The sequence below is a fragment of the Paroedura picta genome, chromosome 3 (assembly GCF_049243985.1).
Source record: "Paroedura picta isolate Pp20150507F chromosome 3, Ppicta_v3.0, whole genome shotgun sequence".
In the NCBI taxonomy this organism is placed as follows: domain Eukaryota; kingdom Metazoa; phylum Chordata; class Lepidosauria; order Squamata; family Gekkonidae; genus Paroedura; species Paroedura picta.
In genome coordinates this window covers 5,489,995-5,507,157 of record NC_135371.1, presented here as the reverse complement: position 1 = coordinate 5,507,157, position 17,163 = coordinate 5,489,995, and the positions used below count along the sequence as shown (strand labels likewise).

The 17,163-nt window shown below is 53.3% G+C and overlaps 1 protein-coding gene across 4 annotated transcripts; it reads left to right on the top strand.

Annotated features, from left to right (window-relative positions):
* The first annotated feature begins 537 nt into the window (after window positions 1-537).
* LOC143833921 (uncharacterized) lies at window positions 538-16,855 on the top strand. 4 transcript variants are annotated; one of them, XM_077330247.1, is made up of 8 exons: window positions 3,509-3,655; window positions 5,522-6,378; window positions 7,568-7,694; window positions 8,219-8,368; window positions 8,628-8,795; window positions 10,133-10,297; window positions 12,730-12,885; window positions 14,116-16,855. In XM_077330247.1, exons 2-8 carry the CDS (start codon window positions 5,641-5,643, stop codon window positions 14,607-14,609), a joined length of 1,998 nt encoding a protein of 665 aa, XP_077186362.1. In that variant the 5' UTR covers window positions 3,509-3,655; window positions 5,522-5,640; the 3' UTR covers window positions 14,610-16,855. The 4 variants fall into 4 exon arrangements, with proteins under 4 accessions (XP_077186361.1, XP_077186360.1, XP_077186359.1 ...); XM_077330246.1 differs by lacking the exons at window positions 3,509-3,655; window positions 12,730-12,885; window positions 14,116-16,855 and adding exons at window positions 538-664; window positions 10,984-12,484; XM_077330245.1 differs by lacking the exons at window positions 3,509-3,655; window positions 12,730-12,885; window positions 14,116-16,855 and adding exons at window positions 2,026-2,162; window positions 10,984-12,484.
* Window positions 16,856-17,163: the final 308 nt, after the last annotated feature.

Sequence of the window (17,163 nt, the reverse complement as noted above, 5' to 3'; positions counted from 1 at the left end):
TTTCTTTCTTTCTTTCTTTCTTTCTTTCTTTCTTTCTTTCTTTCTTTCTTTCTTTCTTTCTTTCTTTCTTTCTTTCTTTTGTTTTCCAGAAAAAAAGATGTTTTTCTCTTTCTGTACTGAAAAATAGCAGTGTACGCCTTTAAGGAACAGCAATCCTGTAACATGCAGTGTATTATTCTTTAAAATAAACTATTTAAATTTTAAACAATACTTTGGCGGGCTGCACCACAATCTCATTTAGGACAATCACGTTTAAACAACAGGTCTGCACAGCTGCCCAAAGGCAATTGTAGGGAAATTTCTGCAAGCTGAGATCTCCCCCAATATGCCCGAGTCAGGGGTAGTCAAACTGCGGCCCTCCAGATGTCCATGGACTACAATTCCCATGAGCCCCTGCCAGCGTTCGCTGGCAGGGGCTCATGGGGATTGTAGTCCATGGACATCTGGAGGGCCGCCGTTTGACTACCCCTGCTTCAAGCACTACTGAATGTCTGAACTGAACGGCAGTTAGGGAAAACCTGACAGTTGGAGAGACGGCGGAGGCCTTGCGATGGAGGGGGCCTTGTGTGTGTTGTGTCTGTGTGCGAGGACAACACATCCTGAGCCATTTGAAAAAGATTGTCGCTAGGATGAGAATGTGCGTGCCCTGTTCTTGCTTGCAAAGGTGGGTCCTCCTCATTTCCAAGGCTTTTGGGACACCCCCCCCAGCTAATGTTTTAGAAATACAAGAAGAGTTGGTTCTTATATGCCACTTTTCCCTACCCGAAGGAGGCTCAAAGCAGCTTACAGTTGCCTTCCCTTTCCTCTCCCCACAACAGACACCCTGTGAGGTGGGTGAGGCTGAGAGAGCCCTGAGATTACTGAAGAAGAAGAAGAGTTAGTTCTTATATGCTGCTTTTCCCTACCCGAAGGAGGCTCAAAGCGGCTTACAGTCTCCTTCCCTTTCCTCTCCCCACAACAGACACCCTGTGAGGTGGGTGAGGCTGAGAGAGCCCTGATATTACTGAAGAAGAAGAAGAATTGGTTCTTATATGCCACTTTTCCCTACCCGAAGGAGGCTCAAAGCGGCTTACAATCCCCTTCCCTTTCCTCTCCCCACAACAGACACCCTGTGAGGGAGGTGGGGCTGAGCCCTGATATTACTGAAGAAGAAGAAGAGTTGGTTCTTATATGCCGCTTTTCTCTACCCGAAGGAGGCTCAAAGCGGCTTACAATCCCCTTCCCTTTCCTCTCCCCACAACAGACACCCTGTGAGGGAGGGGAGGCTGAGAGAGCCCTGATATTACTGAAGAAGAAGAAGAGGTGGTTCTTATATGCCGCTTTTCTCTACCCGAAGGAGGCTCAAAGCGGCTTACAATCCCCTTCCCTTTCCTCTCCCCACAACAGACACCCTGTGAGGTGGGTGAGGCTGAGAGAGCCCTGATGTTACTGAAGAAGAAGAGTTGGTTCTTATATGCCGCTTTTCTCTACCTGAAGGAGGCTCAAAGCGGCTTATAGTCACCTTCTCTAGTTCACGGGGGCTTCCTAGTCGAGCTAGCAAAATTCAGTGCAATCTGGACAGTCATTCTTATTCTCTTGCTCCCTTTTGAACAGATTCAAGTGGGGTAGCCGTGTTGGTCTGAAGCAGCACAACAAAATCAGAGTCCAGGGGCAGCTTTAAGAGCAGCAAAGATTTATTCAAGGCTTGAGCTTTCGAGTGCAAACACCATTGGTAGGCTGAGGAAGAGGGCTTGCACCGGAAAGCTCCCACCTTGAATAAATCCTTGTTGGTCTTAAAGGTGCCCCTGGACTCTGATTTTGTTTGTTGTGAGTGCAAACACCATTGGTAGGCTGAGGAAGAGGGCTTGCACCGGAAAGCTCCCACCTTGAATAAATCCTTGTTGGTCTTAAAGGTGCCCCTGGACTCTGATTTTGTTTTGTTGTGTCCCTTTTGAACAGAAAGACTGGGTGTGTTCCTGTAATTGGGCGTGTTCATTTTGCTGTTCCTTTTTTGTCGTTCTTTCTCCCCCAGCCTTTGATTGTCCACATTATTTTGTTGGAGTAGGAATCTTTGCTGTCAGAGTTAAGAGTCGCATCTTCGTCATCTTCACCGATCCGATCAATTTTAGTTGGGTCGCCGTGTGGGTCTGAAGCAGCAGAAACAAGTTTCAGTCTTATTCGAGGTATATCAGCTTTCGTTTGTTGGCCTCACAGGTGTCACTGGACTCACACTTTGTTCAGGTTTCCTGAGGGTATTGTATTTTGGAATTCACCAACTGACTGTCTGAAATTTTAAAGAAAATCAGACTTGGGGGGGGGTAGCGTTGCCAGCCTCCAGGTGGGACCTGGAGATCTCCTGGAATTACCACAGATCTCCCTCAACATATTTAAACACCAAAACTGGGGGATCCCCAGGTCCTGGAGGCTGGCATCTTTAGAGACCTTCAGGTGGGACCTGGGAATCCCCAGAGCTTACAGCTCATCTCCGGGTGACAGAGATCAGTTCCCCTGGAGAAAATTTTATTTATTTAATTTTTATCCCACCACTCTCTGGGGACTCATGGCAGAAACAAACCCCAATAAAAATAAATCACCTCCCTTGTGTTAAAAATCCATAAAACCCCTATAAAACCTAAAACAGCAGCATAATCCCCAAAACTTCCTCCATTCACTATCAAGCCATCACAGTTACAAGATACGCAGGATGTAATAGCGCTGGCCGGAGGAGAGGCCCCAATTGTCCCTGGAGAACCCGGCCTCAACCCAAGACCTGGCGGAAGAGCTGCTTCGTAGGATGGACTCCCTTGCTCTATGCAACACCGGGACCCCTCCCCATCCCAAATCCTGCCCACTCCTGGCTCCACCCCCCCCACCCCAAAGTCTCCAGGTATTTCCCAACCCAGAGCTGGCAACCCTGGGTCCCTCCCACACTCCCCCCCACAAAACATCCAGATATTTCTGAACCAGGAGTTGGCACCCCCCCCCCCATCCACCATTGCTCCTGGACTATCCTAGAGCTGCCAGCCTCCAGGTGGAATTACAGCTCATATCCAGGCTACAGAGATCATTTCTCCTGGGGGAAATGGATCCTTTGGAGCAGGGGTGGCCAAACTGTGGCTCTCTGGATGTCTGTGGACTACAATTACCATGAGCCCCTGCGTGCATGGTGCCAGCAGGGGCTCATGGTTATCGTAGTCCACGGACACCTGGAGAGTCAGGGGGGACTTTATGGCATGGCCTTCCCAGGCTCCATCTCCAAAATCCCCAGGATGCATCTGTCCAAAACCCCCAACCTGCATTTGTCAACCCTACTTTTCTTCTATATTTTGCTATCCCACCCTTCCTATCCAGCTCAAGGCGGGTGAAAACATCATAAAAAAACAAAAATTAAGTTAAAAACCTAACAGCCTTAATCCCCCCCCAGCCCACATGTTGGTGGCCGGGGAGAGAACACGTGACCTCCCTAATCCCCTCTCCCCAGCGAAGGCATCGGTCGCAACCTCCCCTCCCGGGCCTCTCTAGGCATCCAAGCCGGTGCTCGACGGGTTAAGGCGAGCGAGTCCCGCTCCAGCTGCCTAGACGGGCCGCGCGAGCCGGAGGCGCCGGAAAGGAGCCACTTCCTGCCCCACCTCGAGGGGGAAAGTTGCCTTCGGATCCCCGCGGCTGCTGGGCGGGGGTGAGCGGCTGGGGGGCTGCGGGGGGGGGGGGAAGTGGGCGGAGGAGAAGGAGACGACACGCGTGTCCATTCACACGTTACGCGGCTCCCGAGTTGGGCTTGCTTGCAGCTCCCGCGGTGGGGAGGCGAGGGGAGGATCGGAGGCTTCCAAATGGGGCGAAGGCCAATGTTAGGGGGCTGCCAGGGGCGGGTTGGGGAATTCCTGAAGGTTTTGGGGAGGAGCCACATTATTTTGTGTGTTTCCGGGAGATCTCCATGCCCCCCCGGGAGGTTGGCACCCTATGTACCCTTTTGGGCAACCCCTTTGCCCGCACCGCTTCTCCCAATGAGCCCAGTCCTATGGAACAGGTACAAGGGGGAGGAGACCCGCTTGTGGCTTTCTTGGTTTCCTTTTTTCCAGCCTTTTCCCCCACTGAGACTTCCAGTGGATGGTCAGACAGCCTACAACAGGGGTAGTCAAACTGCGGCCCTCCAGATGCCCATGGACTACAATTCCCATGAGCCCCTGGCAGGGGCTCATGGGAATTGTAGCCCATGGGCATCTGGAGGGCCGCAGTTTGACTACCCCTGGCCTAAAACAATCTGGGAGCCGTGCAAGGGAACCCCGTTATACCTAGGGGGCCAGTCTCCAGGTGGGACCTGGGGTACAGCTCATCTCCCCTGGACGTATAGCTCATCTCCAGGCAGCAGAGATCTGTTCCCCTGGAGAAAATGGCTGCTGGGTGGGGGTGCACGCCATTATATAATGCTGAGGTCCGTCTCTGCCTCAAATCCCGCCCACCCCCCGGCTCTACCCCCAAAGGTATTAACCAACCTAAAGTGGCCTATGTTACCCCCTCTCCTCAATTTGAACCTCACAACAACCCTCTGAGGTAGGCTGAATGTTGGTGAGCAGCTGAATACCAGCCAGCAAGTCTCCACAGCAATATAGGGGGTCTGAAACGGGGGGTTCCTGGACCCTCCCTCAGCCTTTCTCAATTTTTTAACCCTTGAGAAACCCCTGAAACATTGTTCAGGCTTCGAGAAACCCCAGAAGAGCCACGATCCATCCTGCAGAATAGGTTTGGGAAGTAAGCACCCATCGAGGCCTCCTCCCTTTCCCACCCATTCCAGGCCCATCACTGGCTATTTTGGGAGGGGTGGGGCTGACATGACCATGTATGGTCATAACACCATTAAATGTTTAACAAATTTAAAATATATATATATGAAGACTTAATTAACTCCTCATCCATTGGGGAAAACCTTCCTGGACCATCAAGAAACCGTAGTGTTTTGTGTACCACGCTGCCTCTCAAGAAATAACACAGGAAGCCCATGACATCCTCCAGACAAGGCAGGGAACGGTGATAACTACAGGAAGCATCTTAAGGAGCTCGTTCTGCTGTGAGGGGGCCTTCCTGTATTGTTTCGATCTACGTCTTCAAAATGCCCTCCGAAATGCTGCTGAGAAACTCCTGATAAATTCTTCAGGCTGTGAGAAACCCCAGAAGTAGCGCTGTGGAGCAGAATATTATTATTATTATTATTATTATTATTATTATTATTATTATTATTATTATTATTATTGGATTTATTATGGTTGGGAGAGAGCTGTTCTCCCAGAGCGGTTCTGTCAGAGCTCTCTCAGCCCCAACAATTGTCTATTGTGAGGAGAGGAAGGAGAGGCAATTGCAATACTCTTTGAGGTTCCTTTGGGTAGCGAAAAGCAAGGTCTGAAAGCCCAACTCTTCTTCCTCTTAAAAGGCTAACGAAATTCGTGGCTGGGGGAGGAGCTTTTGTGAGAAGGGTGCAGCAATGGGTTTGGGATAAAGGAAATGACTTCCAAACCCCTGACCCTTCTTCTTGATGGTGGTCTTCCCACAGGGAGACGCCTCTTTTGCCCGGCTACGTCACCAGCGAGCAGTCCTCCCCGGCTGCATCTCGACAAAAGGGACACCGCCTTGCAGAGTGTGACCTAACAGCGCCAGGCAGGACGAGGAGCAATGGCGACAGGGCACGGAGGTGGGTCAGCGCAGCACGCTCACTCCGATGGTGAACAAGAGCCGGGGGCAAAAAGGCTCAAAATGGACCCAGCCTGTCACGTCGCCCAGGCTGGGGGTCTGGAGAAAGTCGGGGAAGGACTCCCCCTCGAAGGCGTGAAGCAGGAACCGGGCGAAGAGCCGTGGCAGGGCGCTGAAGCCCAGCGGCAGCCCTTCCCGAAGGTCGTAGAGATCTTCAGTTCAGAACGGGGATCCTCGGGAGACCAGGGACGAGCTGGCGGTTTGCAGCCCCCCCTGGAAGCAACCCCGGAGCCGAGAGGCTATAAGATCCCCCTGCTCCTGTCTGGCTCCGCCCAGAAGCCCCAGAGCCCCCCGGTGGGCCAGGGCAAGACGGTCTACAAGATCGTGAAGGCGGGCTTCACGGGCGAGGTCGGGCGCGAGGAGGTGATCCTGGGCGACGACCTCTCCAGCTGGGACGCCGAGAGGCGACGCTTCCGGGACTTCTGCTACTACGAGGCTGTGGGACCCCGGCTGACTTCCGTCCGGCTCTGGACGCTGTGCCGCCAGTGGCTGCGGCCCGAGAAACGCACCAAGGAGCAGATACTCGAGCAGGTGATCCTGGAGCAGTTCCTGGCCATCCTGCCCCCGGAGATGCAGAGCTGGGTGAAGGCCCATCACCCAAACAGCTGTCCCCGGGCCGTGGCCCTCGCCGAGGGCTTTCTGCTCATCCAGGAGCAAAAGGTGAGAGCCTTTGGGGGCTAAGGGCGTGAGAGAGTAGGCCAATTTTGACACACTCTGTGCAGGGACGGAGGCCGGGCTGCAGCCTCTCAAAACAAGATTGCAGGGATTCCCAACCAGGGGTCCGTGGGAGGTCCGGAGAGGGTCCGTGGCCATTCTCTTCTTTCCTGAAAGGCCTTGGCCACAAGCTGGGGAACCGGGTTGGCTCCGCTCAGAGGGCTTGGTGGTTGGGCCCTGGGGTTAAAAATCAAGGGGAAGGGGAGTCGGTCGGGTCACACTATGGGTCCTCTGGGTCGTCTTCTCAGCTCCTGCCGTTCTTTCAAGCCAACCTGAGGCGGAGCTGCTGCAATAGTCGTAAAGGTGGGGGGAGGGAGCTAAAGGAGGACGGTGTGAGAGGTGATGTCACTTCTGGCGGTGCACCAATTGCAATTTCTGGGTGAGGGGCAAGGGAAGCCCTGTGTACAGCGAGTTACGGAAGTCTCATCTGGAAGAGATCGTGTCATGGATCACTGTGGCCGAGTGTTCCGGGGACAGGTAGGCCTCTAGTGGCTTAGCTTGACGTAGGTGGGAAAACGCTGCGTGTGCTACCTTCGTGATCTGAGTCTCCATAGACAAGGACACATCAAAGATCCCCCCCCCCTAGATGCAGGGATGAGCTGTACCCTGTCCAAGCAGGGGAGGCACGCTTCCTGGTCCTGCCCCCTTCTACCCAGCCACAGGACCTCTGTCTTGGAGGGGTTGAGTTTCAGACGACTCTGCCTGAGCCATCCAGACACTGCTTCCAAACATCTGGCAGATGTTTCCGAGGGGAAGTCCAGCCAGCTGTCTATCAAGAGTAGGAATGGTCACTTTGGCACCCCTTGGCCAGCGGCACGTAGGGAAGGGGTGGTGCTGGCACGCCATCTGGCGCCCGAATGCAGGCCCAGAGCTCTGCACCTGCATGTGGGCACCAGCTGGTGCATTGGTGCCACACCCCTCCACGCCACGGCACTGGCTGCCTCGGGCTTCCATTATCGCCAAAGCGGCCGAGGTGGACCGAACCGTTGAACTGCCGAACCGCCGAATCGTAATCAGGAGGTATAGCTGGGTGTCATCCACATATTGGCTTGAGACTCCCCGTGTCTGCTCCTTCCCATCCAATTTCTTCTCCGCTCATTCTGCCCTAAACGGGCATCCTCGCTGTTTGCTGCAGGCGCAGGAAGCGCTCCAGAAAGAGGCAGCCGGCATCCCCAAGACGGAGGAGCCTCCGTTGGAGTCTTGCCAGAGGCCATTCGCCAGCATGGAGATCAAGCAGGAGAATGACGGAGATCCCAAGCCAGGTAAGGCTTATGTGCTCCCACTCTGGATGGGGCAGGGCGGACGGTACCATTGCAGACAACAAATGTGTGTGGGGGGGTCAGGTTACATAGGTAAGATGTACATAAGCTGGCCCAGCAGAACAGTATTTGAACCCATTTTGGCCCTACTTTCTTTTTTTCCGAGTGAAATCCTTCTGGACTTGCACAGATATCTTTGTCTATCCCTCTCTCCCTTGTCAGAATATGCAAGATCTGTAGCAGCCATGATCCAAGAGCATATGAATAATATTTTACAGGGGGCATTGGTGGAGATCTGTGCTTAGCAGAGTTAGATTAAGAACTTCTTGGTATTTTCCAGATAATCTCATCCTGGGTCTCAGTTGCCTTCTGTTTTATTTAAGAGCGACAGCGGTTAAGGATTCTTTAATCTTGGTGTTACGCTCCTTTGCATATCTAAGCTCTGCCAAATGTCTCTCCCTCTCTCTTCTCTCTCCATCCATCCAACCGTCCATTCATTGCGGGTTTTTTTCTGCCTACCCTGAAAGGGGCTGGGACTCTGCCAGTGGTCAAAGAGGAGGATCTCAGCCAAGAAGACCCTCTCATGGAACCACCTGCAACTGCTGCAGGAAGGGCACAGGGGAGCGTACCCTCTCCCAGAGAGCCGAAAGAAGAGCCAGGAACGACCTGTAATCCAGGTAGCTAGAATATGGATGACAGTGGTTGCAGTTTAAATAATGTACTCGGGGCAGGGGGGGAAAAAAAGCCATCAAATTGCAGCTGACTTTCTATGACCCCAGGGCAAGAGTTGTTCATAGGTGGTTAGCCATTGGCTGCCTACAAGAGGGGGCTGTCCGCAGCCTCTGAAAGACCCCTGGCTGAAGCCGTCCGAACCGTTGAACTGCCGAACCGTCAGAGGGTGGCACAAATGTTCTTCCCTTTTGTCTACCTCCGAAGGTGATGGGATTGGGAGGAAGATCAAAGAAGAGGATCTAAGTGAGGAGGAGTCCCCCATGGAAGTGGCTGCATCTGCAGAAGAAGGACCCCAGCAGAACGTTTCCTTTCCAAGCGGGTCTGCGCTGGTCGGGTTACCAGAAGAAGAACCAGGAGCAACCTGGAATCCAGGTAAGTAGAATACGGAAAAGCGTGGCTCTAATTTAAATAAGGTATTGATGGGTTCTTCTAAACATCTGGCAGAAAGGGCAGAAAGGCCTGGAGGATCATTGTCCGAGGGGTCACGATGGGTCGGACACGACTTCACACCTAACCACAGCAACAATTGATGGATTGAATTATTTAGAAGTGGGGTTCTTATACCCCGTTTTTCACTACCTGAAGGAGTCTCAAAGGGGCTTATAGTTGCCTTCCCTTCCCTCTCCCCACAACTGACACCCTGTGAGGGAGGTGAGACCAAGAGAGCTCTGACAGCTCTGCTTTGTGAGAACATCCCTATCAGGACTGTGAGTAGTCCAAGGTCACCCAGCTGGCTGCATGCGGAGGAGCGGGGGATCCAACCCAGCTCTCCAGATTAGAGGTCACCGCTCTTAACCATGGCACCACACTGGCTGCATTCCTATCCTGCCCTTCTCCTCACAGGGGACCCCAAACGGATTCAATCTTTTGCTTCTCCGTTTTTATAATCACCACAACCTTGTGAGGTGGGTTAGGACGAGAGGTACCAACTAGCTATCGGGGGGGAGGGGGAGAATCCACAGTTCCTGTAGTTCAGCAGTGGTGCCTAAGGAGGTGGTGAGCTCCCCCTCACTGGTGGTCTTTAAGCAGTGGCTTGATGGATACTTTTCGTGGATGCTGGAGGCTGATCCTGCATTGAGCTGGGGGGTTGATGTGAAAGACCTCTACCAGAGACCATGGGCAGACACTGTCTAGGATTCTTCTCATGGATGCTTGAGACTGATCTTGCCTCAAGCAGGGGGTTGGATTAGATGGTCTGTATGGCCCCTTCCAACTCTATGATTCTATGATTCTTCTGCACTGAGCAGGGAGTGGGACTAGAATCTAGCTGGCCTGTATGGCCCCTTCCAACTCTATGGTTCTAGGATTCTTCCCACAGATGCTTGAGGCTGATCCTGCACTGAGCAGGGGATTGGCCTAGAATCTAGCTGGTCTGTATGGCCCCTTCCCACTCTATGGTTCTATGATTCTTCCCATGAATGCTTAAGGCTGATCCTGCGTTGAGCAGGGGGTTGGACTAGATGGCCTGTGTGGCCCCTTCCCACTCTATGGTTCTATGATTCTTCCCATGAATGCTTGAGGCTGAGCCTGCATTGAGCAGGGGGTTAGACTAGATGGCCTGTATGGCCCTCCCAACTCTAGGATTCTGATATGCCCCTTTGGATCCAGACGTCCCTCGAACTGGGCCAGCAAGAGAAAGACCAAGCCCATTCCGGGCACTAGCAAAAGTGTTTTTTTTTTCCCCCTCTTGGATTCGCTATCCCCGAAAGGTGATGGGACCGTGAGCGAGATCAAAGTGGAGGTGCTAAGCGAGGAAGACGCTCTCGCGGAAGAGCCTGAGACAGCTGCGGGGGGAGCCCAGCCGAGCAGCGCCTTCCCAAGCGGCTCTTCCACAGTCAGACTTCCAAAAGAACCCGGGACAGCCTGCAATCCCGGTAGGTGAAATATGTAAAACAGTGACTAATTAAAATATATATATTTATTACAGGGGTGGCCCCAGTGTGGCTTTCCAGATGCCCGTGGACTACAATTCCCACAAGCCCCTGTAGAATGCTGGCAGGGGCTCATGGGAATTGTAGTCCGTGGACATCTGGAAAGCCAGATTTATGATTTGCTATGTTCATATGCTGCCTTTCTCCTCACGGGGAGGGGGGGCCAAGAACCTGCCCACTTCTGTGTGCTGGTACCTGGGGCGCACCACATCCTTGCCAGATGAATATCAAAGGCAGGTGCTCATGTTCTTCCATTCTTCTCTAGAGCTGTGACCAATGACAGAGCTTTTACAGTTTTACCCATGCTTGGTCACGCCCCCGTGCTCCGCCCAAGCTGAATACAAGGGCCGGTATATGTCTGGTCTTGGATATACAATACGTTTATTTACAGTACCGAGTCTGCTGCATTTTATTTGTCTTATCTGTCTTGCTGCCTTCTATTGCCAATAGATTTTACTTGTTTATACGTACAGTTGCCTGGACAACCCCGTTTCCCCTGTAAACGGACCTCTTTTAGGATCTATAACTAGGGCTTTTCTTTTTGGAGCAGGGCTGACGGTATATTTTGAGAAATCCCATCGCTCCGGTGCGGAATTCTTCTTCAAAGCCTTTTCTTTTTATCCTGCTAGAATTGGATTCCAGCGCTTCTAACCCCGGGCCAAAACAAAAACGCAGGTCCTACGAAGCCGGTTTCAAACTCATGGTTGTGTCGAGAGCGGAGGAGAGCAACAACAGTGTCGCGAGTAAGGAATTTTGTGTCGACGAAAAGCAAGTGAGGGAGTGGCGGAGGATGAAAGCGGCCCTGGAGAAGATCCCGAAGGCGAAAAAGGCTCGACGCGGCTCCACGACTTCATACGGGGCCCTGGAGACGGAATTATATAAATGGATTATGGAGTGTCTTCAAAACGGTTACTGCGTGACCCGCATGGGCATTCGCTTGCGTGCCCTTCAGATGGCGAAGGAGGACACGTTACAAGCGCCAGGGATTGAAAATTTTGTCGCGTCAGCCGGCTGGTGTACCCGCTTCATGAACAGATTTGCCCTCTGCTTGCGGCAAAGAAGAAGGATTTCCCTTAAGATGCCCAAAGACCTCGATGAAAAAGTCCTGTCCTTCCATTCATTCGTCGTCGAACAAAGAAGGACCCACAACTACGACCTGGGAGACATCGGGACCATGGATGAAACGCCTATGACCCTGGACCTTCCAAGCGACAGAGCCGTGGCACGTTTGGGAGACAGAACCGCGGGAAACGAAAAGAACCACTTCACCGTCGTCCTGTCGTGCTTGGCTAACGGAACGAAGCTGCGCCCGGTCGTGATCTTTAAAAGGAAGGCCTTGCCGAAAAAGGTCCAATTCCCGCCGCGCATCACAGTGCGCGCGCATGCGAAGGGCTGGATGAATGAGAAGGGGACCAAAAAATGGCTGGAAGAAATTTGGAACGGGCGACCGGGAGCCGGCTCCAAGAAAAAACCATCGCTGCTCGTCTGGGACATGTTCCGAGCCCACACCTCCGAGGCGGTCAAAAAACTGGCCAAGTCTTCTCAAGTGACTTTGGCCGCCATTCCGGGGGGGCTCGCACCTGTATTGCAACCCCTAGAGGTGCGCCTGAACAAAGCTTTCAAAGACCGTGTGCGAGCGAGGTGGCGCGAGTGGGCGTCATCCGGTCAGGCCCGACTGACAAAACTCGGAAATCCGGTGAAACCCGACCTAGGAGTGATAGCAAGGTGGATTCGCGATGCTTGGGAGGAGATTCCAGAGGACACGGTGCGATGCGCCTTCAAGAAATGCGGCATCGGCAGCTCTGCGGATGGCGGTGAAGACGGCGCTTTGTACGGGGGCGACGGCAGCGACGGCGAGGACTGCGAACTCAGTGACGATGACAATGTCTATGCCGGAAACCTCACGCCGGCTGCAGCCGAAGCTCTGTTTGGCCAGACGGAGGTTGAGGAGGAATCCAGCAGCAAAGGCCTTTAACTCTGGCGTTTGAGCTGGGTTGCGGGTTGAGCTCCGTTTTTTTGTACTCCGAAAGCTGTTGCTGATAGCGTATTGCTTCTGTTGACCCTCTCTTCCACTTAACAGGGCTGGCTGGCTGTTCTTCCTTGAAATAAATGTTATTCCCAAACGTTTCATCGTGCCTCGATCGATGTCATTTTATTCAGATCTGGTTTCATTTTGGAAATTGACCGGTCGCTCCTGCATTTCCCACCCTAGGCTTATACTCGAGTCAATAAGGTTTCCCCAGGGTGGTGTTTTTTTTTGTGTGTGGTGAAATTAGGTGCCCCGGCTTATATTTGGGTGGGCTTGTACTCGAGTAAAACCCTCCGGGGCACTAGCAACAGTCTTTCTTTCCCCTTGGAACGGCTACCCCCAAAAGGTGACGGGACCGTGAAGGAGATCAAGGAGGAGGTGGTGAGCGAGGAGGAAGCGGCCGCCCCAGCCGGAGGAATCGCCCAGCGGAGCGTTGCCTTCCCAAGCGGGTCCGCGTTAGCCACGCTTTCGAAAGAAGAGCCGGGGACGACCTGCAGTCCAGGTAGGCAGAGCATGGAGAACAATGTTTAGGATTCGGTTTTGATTATAATGATTTTCCGAGCAAACCGTGAACCCCTCTCTTTGCCAGGGGTGGGGGATAGGTCTACGGACCCCCAAGATGGAGGTGGCAGAGGGTTGTTCTTCATCTTCATCCTCTTATTCTCTAGGGGTCCTTCCTTCCTTCCTTCCTTCCTTCCTTCCTTCCTTCCTTCCTTCCTTCCTTCCTTCCTTCCTTCCTTCCTTCCTTCCCTTCCTTCTGTCCTTTCGTCCTCCCTCCCTCCCTTCCTCCCTCCCTCCCTCCCTTCCTTCCTTCCTTCCTTCCTTCCTTCCTTCCTTCCTTCCCTCCCTCCCTCCCTCCCTCCCTCCCTCCCTCCCTTCCTTCCTTCCTTCCTTCCTTCCTTCCTTCCGTCTATTTCGTCTTTCCCTCCCTTCCTCATTTGCAGACTGCAGTTCAGTTGGGGCTGGAGGGTCCAGTTAGAATCACAGAATCCTAGAGTTGGAAGGGACTTCCTGGGTCATCTAGTCCAACCCCCCTGCACTATGCAGGACACTCACAACCCTCTCGCTCACCCACTGTCACCTGCCACCCCCTCGAGCCTTCACAGAATCAGCTTCTCCGTCAGATGCCCATCCAGCCTCTGTTTAATAATATCCAGTCGAGGCTTGAGCGCAAAATCAAAGGGCTTCCTCATAAGAAGAGGGATTTGATGAGACAAGTGACTCCGCCTAGCCATTCCCAGGGCTGGTGTTAGCACCTGGGCATTGCCATCTAGGCCCCCTCTCCTCCCCGATAGTGGGTTTTAGTCTTGGCTGCAGGGCTTGTGTTATTTATCGCCTGTTCACTGTGTGTTTTTATATTGGATCGGTACGTCCTTTTAATGAATCATAGAATCATAGTTGGAAGGGGCCATACAGGCCATCTAGTCCAACCCCCTGCTCAACGCAGGATCAGCCCAAAGCATCCTAAAGCATCCAAGAAAAGTGTGCATCCAACCTTTGCTTGAAGACTGCCAGTGAGAGGGAGCTCACCACCTCCTTAGGGTCTTTTAATGGGATTTTTTCCCTACGGGCCATTGTAAATCCCACAAAGAAGTAAGGGGAGAGGGGATGCAGCCAAGTCCTGCAGAGGGGGAGAAATCTTTCTGCTTCGGTAAAACATCTCTCGCCTTCCTACCGATGCCTGGGATTTAGCCTGCGACCGCCCTTCACGCAGCGACTGTTTTCCTTTCAGGCTCTCTCTCCTCCGCCCTTTGCAAGCCGCCGGCCGCAACGTCGGAAGAGCCGCCGGGGAAATCGGGAGAGCCGGACGCCCAGGGGCTGGCGCTGGGCCGCGAGGAAGAGGTCGCGGGCGAGAGGGAGGAGGTCTGGACCGGCTACGGGAAGACCTTCCGCTGGAAGTCGGTCCTGACGCCCTGCAAAGAGGCCGCGACCGACTGGAAGATCTACCAGTGCTGCGCATGCGGGAAGAGCTGCGACGCGCGGTCCATCCGCGCGCACCAGAAGCTGCACACGGGCGAGCGCCTGTACGAGTGCATTTACTGCGGCCGCACCTTCAGCCAGCGCAGCCACTTTGAGAGCCACGAGAAGATCCACACGGGGGTGAAGGTGCAGACGAGCGAGAACCTGTACATCTGCGTCACCTGCGGGAAGAGCTTCGCCTACTACTCCACCCTGGTGGCTCACAAGAGGAGCCACGGGGAAGACGACGCCTCCATGACGGGCTGAGCCTTCCGGGAAGGCGTGGGGAGATTCAGCTGCCCGGAGCGTCAAAGGACCCCCTGTTGCGTCTCTGGCTCCGGACTGGTCGCACGGCCCTCGGGGCAGCTCTCGGGGAGCTCTCTGCAGCCTGCCGCACGTTGAAACCCGGAGACAACAGAGATTGTCCAGCCAGGTCGTCTCTGGCAGAACAGTCCGGCAGCCCTTTAGAGACGGGCAAGGTTTTCCCGGAGCGGGCTTTTGAGAATCAAAGCCCCCTTTGTCAGGTGTGAGTCGAACCAGCGATCCCTGGATCCTCATATCCCAGATGCAGAGGCACCGTGCGATATCTGCTGTATTTGAGCAGAGGAGAAAGGGAGAACTGCAGAGAGGCTTAAAATTAGCATCGGCAGGGAGAGAAGAATCCCATGTCCCTACTCAGGACAGTGGACCCTCTGAAGACCGAATAGGGACATAGGATTCTTACCTCTTCAAAGATGCAAATTGTCTGTTCCCCAGTAGTTCTCCCTTGCTCTGAATGAAGGGGATGATATTTCCTGCCGCACCCCTTTGAAACCCCCCCCCGCCATCTTCCGACTTGGGATATAAAGACCCCCGAGATCGCCATTCCTTCTTGCATCTGACGAAGGGCACTTTCGCCTGTCCAAAACTCATCCCCCGGAAATCCCATCTGGCCACAGCGCCACGTCTGAACACAAATCTAGAGACGGCCGAGTTATTTCCACGTTAGATTAGATGAGGCTCCGTTGAAATCCCCCATGCTAGCTGTGTCGTCTGTCATTTGATGTGGTTCCTGTGCTGTAATGTAATGCAATATAATATTCTTCCCAAATTGTTCCATTCCAGCTTGCCACCCCCCGCCTCCCTTCTTCCGCAATCTTTTCCCACAAGTTTAAAAAATTTTAACATTCAGTTGTAGGGCCGTCCAGTGTGTGTCGGCTAAATGCGAACCCCAGCTTCCTGGAGCTGCTCTCTTTTTGGACCGTTTCTTTCTTGCCCCTTCATGTTCAAGGGGTGTCCATTCCCCCGCTTCTGATTAGGCCGTTTCCGGGTTTTCCCGGCTGGCCTTTTAATGCAGCTCTTCTTTATCCCGAACTCAGAGGGGGGATCAAAATCACACCAATGCCTCTTTTGAAAAAAAGCGGAAGAGCGTTTGTGCCTGACGCTTTGGATCATTGGGGCTTAGTTCGGAGTAAATACAGGGTCTTGCTACCTTTCCTCCCGAGAGCCGAACAATGGAGACGGCTTGAACTCCGAGGATATCGGTTCGTCCGGAACTGGTCCAGAAGGGGAGGCAGGAGGTGCATCGACTAGCTCAGACCAGCCGTGTATATTGTACATAGTTGTGTGTGTTTTGTTTTGGGGTTGTTAGGGGGGGGGGTTTTGTCTGTTTGTTTTTGCACAGGAGCAAGCATGTGACTAAAAGAAGACTGCTTTGGAAAAAATTCCACGTGCAACCTCAGTGGTTTTGTGTTCGCCGTGCGCACTTAGGAACGCGATCCCGTTCCAGCGAAAATAATGTCCGTGCAATCTCGGGCCCTAAAAGGTGCTTCGCAAGGGGTGTTGGCCACATTGTAGCTTGAGAGAGTTCACACTTACACGCTCACACTGAAACATACGGCACTCCAGGCCACTGTTGTTCTACAGCAAAGGGTGAGAGAGAGAGAACAGCAAGAGTCCAGGAGCACATAGAATCATGGAGTTGGAAGGGACACCCACGGTCATCTAGTCTGACCCGCTGCTCAATGGAGGAAACTCACAATTATCTGCCCACCCACAGTGGCGCCAATTCCATGCCCAGATGATTCCTCCCCCCCCCCCCAATTCACCTTCAAAACTGAGAACGTTTGGGGCAGGGGAGGTGCTTCTGGGAGGCCCTGCTCACTTTTCCGGAACTGCAGTGACTCCCGAAAGCTAGCACCAGTTTTCTTAGTCTCGAAGGGGCTCCGGGACTCCTGTTCTTTTCTACAGACTAATACAGCGACGTGGTCATGGGTGCAATTCCACTTGGGCTCTCCCCTCCCTTTGAGCAAATTTCTCTCGCCCGGCTACCAATTTTTGTCAGCCTTGAAGGTGCTCCTGGGCTTCTGACCTTTCCTCCTGCTGCAGGCAAACGTGGTGACCTGTTGGGGCCTACCTCCACGGAGGGCACAGCATTGAGCTGTGCAGAAGGCTGGCCGTGCCTGAAGAAGTATACAGCGTCTCACCAGGGCTCCTCCCCTGCCATCAATATGGTCAGTCTTGTGGCTCTATGGATGTCCATGGACTACAATTCCCATGAGCCCCTGCCAGCATGTGCTGGCAGGGACTCATGGGAATTGTAGTCCATCGACATCTGAAGATCTCGTTTGGTCACTGCTGGTCTCGAAGATACTAACATCTTGGTCGACAACACATAGGGTTGGCAGGTTCCCTCTGGCCACCTGCAGGTGGAGAGGAGATGGGAGTTGCCACATTTCTGTTGGAGATTTTCGGCTAGGAAGTGCTCTCGAATTCTTGTTTTTTTTCCTACTGCTCACTGGTTCTCGCTGTCTGCGGCCGCAGTAAAGAACAAGAGTGTAGG

Excerpts from the sequence above, each read along its gene's own strand:
- LOC143833921 (XM_077330246.1), top strand. The coding sequence starts at position 5,641 with ATGGCGACAGGGCACGGAGGTGGGTCAGCGCAGCACGCTCACTCCGAT. Across the intron at positions 7,695-8,218 it reads TGACGGAGATCCCAAGCCAG|GGGCTGGGACTCTGCCAGTG; the intron begins GTAAGGCTTATG and ends CTACCCTGAAAG. Across the intron at positions 10,298-10,983 it reads CGGGACAGCCTGCAATCCCG|AATTGGATTCCAGCGCTTCT; the intron begins GTAGGTGAAATA and ends TTATCCTGCTAG.